The sequence below is a fragment of the Ammospiza caudacuta genome, chromosome 11, assembly GCF_027887145.1.
Source record: "Ammospiza caudacuta isolate bAmmCau1 chromosome 11, bAmmCau1.pri, whole genome shotgun sequence".
Classification (NCBI taxonomy): Eukaryota; Metazoa; Chordata; class Aves; order Passeriformes; family Passerellidae; genus Ammospiza; species Ammospiza caudacuta.
This window is the reverse complement of record NC_080603.1, coordinates 20,035,408-20,044,385: the sequence shown is the minus strand read 5'-3', so window position 1 is coordinate 20,044,385 and position 8,978 is coordinate 20,035,408. Positions and strand designations below refer to the sequence as shown.

The 8,978-nt window shown below is 42.8% G+C and overlaps 1 protein-coding gene across 2 annotated transcripts in view; it reads left to right on the top strand.

Moving 5' to 3' along the window:
- Positions 1–270: 270 nt before the first annotated feature.
- ATP11B (ATPase phospholipid transporting 11B (putative)) overlaps positions 271–8,978 on the top strand; it is a 62,171-nt gene continuing 53,463 nt past the window's right edge. For both annotated transcript variants that reach the window (XM_058811880.1, XM_058811879.1), the window contains exon 1: positions 271–499. In XM_058811880.1, coding sequence (XP_058667863.1) covers positions 473–499 — 27 coding nt within the window. In that variant the 5' untranslated portion in view covers positions 271–472. The remainder of the gene's footprint in view (positions 500–8,978) is intronic.

Sequence of the window (8,978 nt, the reverse complement as noted above, 5' to 3'; positions counted from 1 at the left end):
AGGGGTCCCTCATAGGGCTGAGGGCGCTGAGCCCTGACAGGCTGCGGCCGGAGCCCGTGCGGGGAGCTGGAGTTTTGCCCGAGGATGACACGAGCGCACGGACGGCTCCTATACCGGAGAAGCCGCACCTCAGGCCGGCGCAGCAGCCGGACCAGGGCAGCCCCGGCTGGGGCAGGTCACGGCGGCTCCCCCCTCACGGCTCCATCGCTCACACCAGCCCCTCTCCCCGCCCCGCCACGTCACTTCCCGGAGCGGCCGCAGCCGCCGAGTGTCAGCGGCCGTGCTGTGATGGCGGCGGCAGCCGCGGCTCGGGGCGCCGGCGGGGCTGTGCCGCTCCTGACTCGGCGTGGGCCCCGCGCCATGGGGAGCAGCCGCGGCGGGCGGCTCGCCTGAGGCGGCGGCGACAGCGGAGGGAGGGCGCGGCACTGCCGAGGGAGCCCCGCCGCGGGGGCCGCGACCCGTGCCGCCGGGGATGCTGCGCTGGGTCCGGCAGCAGCTGGTAGGTGCCTCCCTGCACCCTCCGCGCCACGGGCCGGGCGCGCTCTCGGCTCGGCCCCGTCCCGACGGCGCCGCCCGGGCCGCGGGTCCGCGGAGGGAGCGGGGGACAGGGCCGGGGTGCGGGAGAGAGGAGAGTCCTGCCCCCCGCAGGGCTGGGGAAACCCGCGAGCTGCGCTTGGATCGTTGTTGAAGGGTTTTTAAATTTTATTTTTAACCCGTATGCGAGGGTTTGGGGTGTTCCGATCTTTTGGCCTTTGGTTGGTTTTTTTGTGGGTTTATTTTTTTCCTCGAAACCTCCTTGGCACAGAGGACAGCCCGTTCCCTTTCGTGTGGCCCCGTTGGGAAGAGCTCCCCAAACTTCTCGGAGAAATGGTGGTGCCTTTTTCCCTGGACCGACACTTCAGAGATTCGCAGCTTCTTCCTCCTTCCCGTTGCGAAATGTTTTAAGGCTTTTTCACCCGACGTGCCTCTCTCAAATATTTCCCCGTACCTGAGCGCTTTGCAGCCGCTGCGTGCTGAGGATTTGAAAGTGAATGAAATTGAAGGAAAACATCCGTGAAATGCTTTTGGCGGGGGAAACCCCTTGGAAAAGGCAGCAGTGAGGGTGCCTGTCCCCGCACACGGCGCTGCTGGCTGTGCTGGCTTAGAACGAGCAGGGGAATCCAGGCGGCCGTGGCTGTCACGTCTGTGATACTGTAGCAGGGAAGTACATCGAGATTTACTGTTTTGATTTGAAGTATTGGCCGGCTTCCTGCCCCGACCAGCATTATCCTACTTGCGTTTTTTCTAAGGGAGAAATTCTCTCTGAATGATGTATTTGTAAAATAACTTCTTGCATTCTTTGGAGTTACTTTGCATCACAGATGTTGTCCAGGTTAGTGCAAGAGCTTACATTAGTTAGGTTTTCAGATTTTGATTTGTTAAAGCTTCTGTCTCACTAATGATTTGTTCAATTTGTTGCATCACTTTTTACCCAAAAAAGGATAAAAAAATTCTGTTTTCTTTTTTCCACCTGTTTTTCCCTGACCTGGTTTCCCATGGCCCATAGATTTTCCCAGTTCTGTGTCCGAGGCAGAGAGCTTGTGGTCATGGTCTCATTGCCAGCTTGACAGTGCTCAGTAGTTTGGTCTGACACCAAGAGTTACTGACCTGGAAATTAATTGCTCTGTTTGAGCTCTGACCGCACTCCTCTGTTCTGTTACAGTCCTACACACCTTTTTTATGAAAAAAACCAAAACTGATATAACATAGCTGTCTTTTTTTCCACTTGAAGGTGGCTTGAGGTTTGTGTGTGTGGTTTTTAAGGCAGCTTTATGCTGTCTTCCATAGAGTTTAGAGTAGGACTGTATCAGTGCTAGCAATTCATGTATCAGACATGGTTGCTTTTTTCACTGCAAGTACTACACTGACCAGCTTCCCAGAAATCTGTTTGCCCTTAATAGAAAGTAAAACATTAGTGTACCAGGATGAGCAATAAACTTGGCACTAGGAGGTTTTAGTGCTTCTTAAAGGAAAATGGTGGAAAATAACTGTTTAAAACTTGCACTAGTTTTGACAGGGAAGAAACAAATCAGTGTAGTAGAGAAGCAGGACAATAAAAATTCAAGATTCTTGGCAGACATCTAAATATAATACTGATGAGAAAAAATTATTGCAATGGTATGTGTTTTGTGGGTTTTTTCCTATAGACATCACAGATGTTAATGGCTTGGTTGTTTCACTGCTCATAAAGATGCAAAATGGCCTAAGATAGGTATCACACTGAATGTTTCTTCCTAAAGACACTCAGACAACTCATCCCTGTGTGTAATTGCTGGTTTAGCTTAGATCCCACCATATGTTTGCTTCTGCACATGGCTGTGATGTTTAGGTTCTGAAAGAATGTCAGAGGGCTAAAAACATGGGGAAGGATGCTGACAAAATAACCAGAATGAGTGGGAAGAATGGGGTGACAGAAATAATCGAATCAAAAGGTGCCAAAATCTGTGTCTGAGAGGAGAAGAGAGGAATGTGTGGGTTTGGATGCCTTTGGAGCGTGCGTTTGTACCTGTGCTTGATGTGACAATGGGTTTTAAAAAAGGGTCCTCATCCTTACAGGAGGGTTGGAGTCAGGCAGATGTGTGGGAGTGATGGAAGTGGGATGTTGTAGTAATACAAAAGAAAAACGTTGGTGTGCAGAAATGCTGGAAAAGTAGTAAGGGATTGGGGAAAGGGGGAGGGACTGGTACTTAGCTGAAGGTGCTTTGAGGTAGTTTTTAAGTACTCTCTGTATGAAACCAATGAATTGTTTTGCAATTTCTTGTTTGCGTAAGAGAACAGTATTTCATGTACTGAGTTCTCAGGAGTGGGTATGGTTTTGAGAACTTGAATTGTTAAGATGGGGGGAGAATGAAGCAGGTGAACTTAAAGTAATGAGAGGACCTGGTATGGAATTCAGATTATTTTAGCTATTTTTTGAAAGTAGTGACTTTGCTGTGCTTTCTCTGTGAAGTCCAGTGCATGCCTGTAGAGCTACAGAAAGGGATAGAAAGGCATGAACAGTCATCTGAAGAGACATGCTGAGACTGTAAGGCTTCATTCATCCTTATTATTGCATTACAAGTCTGTAACAGTTTTTTAACCGAGGTGTTAGATGTTTTTAGTGATTTGTTTTATCTAAGAAATGGGTGACAGTAGTACAGCCTTCAGTGCCTATATAGCACAAAGCATCATGTTGTTTGTTATCTTGGCCTTAAGTCTGGTTTTCTTGCTCTGCTACAATTCATACCACCCTAGCAGAGACAGTTTATCAGTTTTTCTCCATCTAATGCTGCCTCATGCTAAATAAGCTGCATAGTAAGTCAATAACATCCTAGTTAATGTGATGTTATAGAATGTAGTTAATACTTGGAAGTACTTAGGTTTTAGTAATGAAAAAATATAGAGCCAAATGGAGTTACAGTTCATGGCTTTGGGTAAAATGCCAAGATAAAGACAAGCTTTGGGCAGGAGAGATGTCTGGGTTCCAGCTCTGTTACCTTGACATCTCAGAGAGCAGTAGGCATGTGGATTTGGAGGGTTGCATAACGCCACGGGCACAGCCAAGTCCGCTTGAAAAAAGCAACCGGATAAACAACAGTTGATCGGAAGCATCATTAATATTCAGGAATAGCATTGTATGTTTTATTTGCATTTCCAGATATGATGGGTTACACCTCATGGCAAAATTGTGTACCAAGTGCTGTCACATGTGGCTCTCACGGTCGGGTTTGTGCAGTACCAACACAAAAGGAGAGTACAGTGACATTTGTAACACCCAGGGACTTTCTGTTCCACTTCTCCTGTGGTGGGTTTGTGGCAGCATTTGGGCTGTGCTGCTCTCTGATGGTGCACATGCAGTGCAGGAGCTGTTGCAGTGCTATTAACAGAGCGTACTGACACCTTCAGTTCTCTGGCAAGGAGGTCTCTGAAAATTGTGGTAGAATTCCCTTGTATGTATGATTTTAGCTGCATGATTTTAAACTATTAGTCCTGTCAGTTGGAGAAGGGACTCAGGATTTCTCTTCTATTGCTGTGGTGAGGAGTTTGAGCCTTTTGAGCTGTTGTCTAACAGCTCAGTAAAGTACAAAGGATTCCATATGGACAAAACCTAAGAGTTGCCTGCCTGGCCCCTCTTATATCAATGATAACTGAAGACAAGTGTTGTGCTGGATTTGGCCAATTATCTTTGCAGTTTAAGGACCTGAATGCTGTAGTGCACAACAGCTTTAATGCTGTGGAGAGCTGGGTTTGGACAAATGCAGTTTTCTTATTTTACTGTAAATCAAAGATAAAATCTATAGATTAACTGTAAAACCTAGTTACCAGGCTATTTTATTTATTTCCTGGTTATAAGAAGGTTCAAACTGGGAGGGATGTCAGGAGTTTATTAATTCAGAAGTTCTCCATAGGCTGCATTGAGGGGCAGTCACAGGGAATGTTTTTGACTGTTGTGTGTAGGTAGTGCCTGTCACACCTCACACCCTCCACAGCCAGCACAGTATCTGTAGGAGTGTTCATCTTCTAGATGTGTTCTAATGAAAAATTTTTACTAATAAGGGAACGTCCTCAAATAGATTAGCACTAGAGGATTGGATGTCAGGGATGGGTTTTTTTTTTTCCTTTCAGATGCTGGTTACTGTTAAGATGTTCTGAGAGGACAGATGGTATTTTGTAATACCTTGTAGTTACTGGCATTCTGAACAAGGTGGACAGCATTTATTTCATTGTTTGCACTGACAAGTGTGTATTATTTTCTCTTAACCATTTTACTGAATACAGTTACTTCCTCCCCCCTCCAAAATTCCTTCTGCTTTCTGAATGCCTGAAGTAGTTTAAACTAATCCAATGATTGAGAATCTAGCAATCACCTTGCTATTCTGGAGTACAATTTCCCCCCCTCTTATTTGTCAATGAAGCCTCTTCCCCTTTCTGGCTAAAACTAACTAACTACTTGTTATTTTATGCTAGAAAATAAAGACATATTTGTTCAGAAGAGTTCCTGGGGTTCAGACTGCATGGCTGATACCTTCTGAATAATCACTGAGGGATCAGCGAGGTGTGTGTTGGAACAGCCCAAAGGTTGCATTGCTTTGCTGGAGTAGTTTGAGAGCCTGAGGTCAAGGACTCCCCTCCCCTAACTTAGCAGAGAAGCAAATGTGGCCCTCTTTTTTTTGCCAGAGCTATTCTTTGATCTCTGGACTAGTGCTCCCATGTGTTAGGGTCTTTTAACCTTATTTTCCCTTTGTGTTCTGTGGCTGCTGAGGGCTGATACATTTGCAGCACAATGTGTTCCAAAGCGTGCAAAACCTGGCCCTGCCTTCAGCCAGCTGTCTGCTCCAAATGGAGACATCCCTTGTGTCCTGTGTGTAATTCGTGAGCCTTACCTCATGAAAATTAAACTCTAAATCTAAGAATTGCATACCAAAACATAATCAAACCAGTCCTGACACTGATTCTTTCTAAAAGTGTTTTAGAAATGGGAAGATTGCTGTTGTCTGATGTGCTGCCTCGCTGTGAGACTTGGGTATTTGACCTGTATCTTGTCCCATCCTCTTTTCTTTTGTCTCCTATCCATGAGCTTTTAAAACAGCAAATTTTTGTTGTGCCAAATTTCCACTCATCACTCAATAATAGGACTATTTAATTGACTGTATGATATTCCTGCACTAATGGGGTCCTGCTCCCTTAATAGCTTCTGTCTGTTTATGATTTTTATGTGACTAAGGGGGAAGAGAGAGAAAAATAGAATTTTGTTAACAATGAGCAAAAACTATTTGTGTTTGGTCAGTAGGGAGTATCTGGTGGGATGGGTGAAAGGCTCTGTTTACTGCTCAGAGATTGTTTCTGCACTCAGTGGAAGGTAAAATTTGTAATCTAAGGCAAGTTGATCTGTGCTGGATTTAGTAACATTCAACATGTGTTTTGAATATCATTGGTATTTGTTTTTCTAGTTTTAAATGGGTTGGCTGACTTCATTAAAGCTGACATTTGCTTTCCTCTGGGATGGAGAGACAGAAGTTATAAAAGAAAAATATAACATTGTTTTTAAATTTCATTAAAAGCATCATGACTTTCACTGGCAGTCTGTTCTTGCTTTTTCTTGACTATATTATGATGTGCTCAGTAGTTATGACTGTTTTTGTAATTATGTCACCAGGAAAAAGTTTACCTCTCAAAAAAATCCTTCAATTTCTAGCACAAAATCTGTTTGTTAAGCAAGCAGGTAAAAACTACAGCAAAATAGATGTGACAAACTGTCTCTGTAAATGCAAGGTCATATCTTCTAGCAAAACACAGGTGACATTTGCAGCTAGACTTTTTTCAACCTCTTTTCACCTGCTGTTGAGAAACCACTTAGCATTAGTACAGACCATGGTAGGAAAGGTAGAAAGTGGGGCTGAGAACTACACTGTGATTTAAAAAACAAACGCCTGCAATTCCTTGGCCTCCTACATGCAGTGACTTAAGAGGATTTTTTTTTCCTTGTTTACTTTGAGTAAAAATAAGTCTGGGAAAGGAGAACTTTCCTGTAAATGGGAAGGAGAGGTAATAATGCAGACAAAAGGCAAACTGTTTGTTTCTGTCCTGCAATGTTTTACTAGAGGAAGAGGTTTTAAATGGTTTATCCCTCAAAATACATGTTGTCATCTGTTGTTGCATTTTGTTTTTGTGCTACTTTGTGTGGCTGTGCACATTTTTGTGGATATTTACATTTCTCTTTGGAAAGAGAATTACAACAAAATGGAAAGGAAGCTTAAGATTTAGCAAGCTTTAAGGATAGACTAGTCTGTACACATGTCTGAAAGCAGGGCATTAAACTGACACTTAAATCATAAATCGTGTTCAAAATGGAATAAGAACTAAAAATGCTGTTGGGTGGATGCAGTAGACTCAAAACTGTAATGTTTTACAGAGCAGGCTTTTTCAAAGCATGTTAAAAGAAGAGCCAGACAGTTCCAGCAATGAACTAAATTCTCTTCCTGTGAAATTTGTTGAGCAGCCATTGTCAGCAATTGTCAGTATAATTTTGGCACACGTTTTGAAAAAGCCTTAAGATTTATTATTTAATGGTGATTTGGGGGGAAGATACTTTTGGAAAGGGTTTGTTTTTTTTTGTTCCATGCTGAAAGAAAATATGAATTAGACTCTCAGTGCAGAACTGATTGGCATAAATAGCTGTTGCCTACTAGAACAAATCCAAATATTGAAAACAAGGGTTTTCAATAATGGCTGTATGAGTAGTCCAGAACAGGAGCCCTTCATGGTTGTATAAAATACTTTTATAAATGATTCTTCAAAGCAGAGGGTAAACAGCATTTCATTTTAAGATAATAGTGTATTTAGTATGCCAGTATGTGAAGGAATGTATGATTGCTCTGTATTTTTCCTGTCATGGACTTGAGAAATGTAATTTTTTATGGTGAAATTGCTATCTACAAAATTTGAGCTGCTTTCTAGCCTTAAGGGAAAGTTCATAGCCTGTCACAGATTTGAATGCTTTATTTCATTTTGAAAATCTGCTATAAACCTAGTTAACAAATGCAGGGAATGTACAGAAATTATGCACTTGGGAGATTCTTTTTCTGAGATCCATCCTATGGTCATTAGAGGTATGTGGAAGGATTTGTGAGTTAAATGTTTCATTTCTTGCATTGGTTGTGTATTTCTTAGTGTGGCCTGTTTATTAGCTGCTATTTCTGTGGTTGAATATTGCAGGATTGTAGCACTTTCCATGTTCAATGTAGTTTATATAGTTTGAGAAGTCTTCTGAAAAAGTGGCTTGTGATTTTTGAGCTCTCATCTCTTATTTTATGAAGTGTGGTGCCCTGTAGTTGTCTCCTGATGAGTGTCTGAAGTCACCCTTCAGCTTTAAAAATCTTGCCTACTCTCCTTTTGTACATGCCTGACAGAAAGATGATCTTGCAGATAAAGAAAACTAATTGCTGGAGCCCACAGAGGAAAACTTTTAGTTCTGAAATTAGAACTGTGTAGTTGGAACTCTAAGGCGTCTTCATTTCCATGGTAGAGCAGTGGGCTGCTTTGGGAGCATGTGGCAAAAGACCAACCACATTTGACATTTTGGACTACAGACACTGTCAAGCCTCGGTGTCTCTTCAGCTTCTTGGACTTTACATGAAGCACTTTTTTTCAAAGAAAAAAAAATGAGAGCACATTGACAGGCCTTGAAATGTAACTTGGGAGCCACTAGCCCTGCCTTTGGGATTGAGGCTTGCTTTTTAGAACCTGAATGGTAACGAAGTTTCTTCCTTCCTTGGAGCTGAAGACAATTTATTGTGCAGTCTCTTTTCTTCCAAAAAGCATCTGAGCAAAAGTTATTGACGATCTGTGTGTCTGACAGGGAGCACCCTAAAATAAAGCAATGGACAAGGAATGTATCAGAGGCATTTGGCTGGTTAAGCACATTGAGGCCAGAGGATAAGCCCCATCCAATCTGGCCTTGAACACTTCCAGGAATGGAGCAGCCAGGGCCTCTGCACCCTCACAAGGAAGAATTTCTTCCTTGGATCTAATCCAAATCTGCCTTCTCTCAGTTTAAAGCCATTCCCCTTTGTAATATCACTACAAGAGCTTATGAACAGTCCCTCCCTGGCTTTTGTGTAGGCCCTCTTTGGTTACTGGATTAATCAAGTGAATCTTGGCATTCTGTTGAAGACAGTCATGAAAGAGCATCTATTACAAGGTCTTAGGTTTGTATTATCATATGAAGTCCAATATGGATTATGTTTTATAAATACTGTGATTTGGATTTTAGGAGAGGATAAGAAAGGCATTTCCTTCATTGATGCAAGTTGGAGTGTTACTGAATTAAACAATTTACCTGAATCTCTGTTCAAATCCTTTGCTGCTAAAAGGAACTGGACATGCCATAGCAGCCTTTGAGAGTGCTGTGTTAGAAATATTAACTTGCCTGTTCAGCTCATTTTCCTTTCTGATTTTAT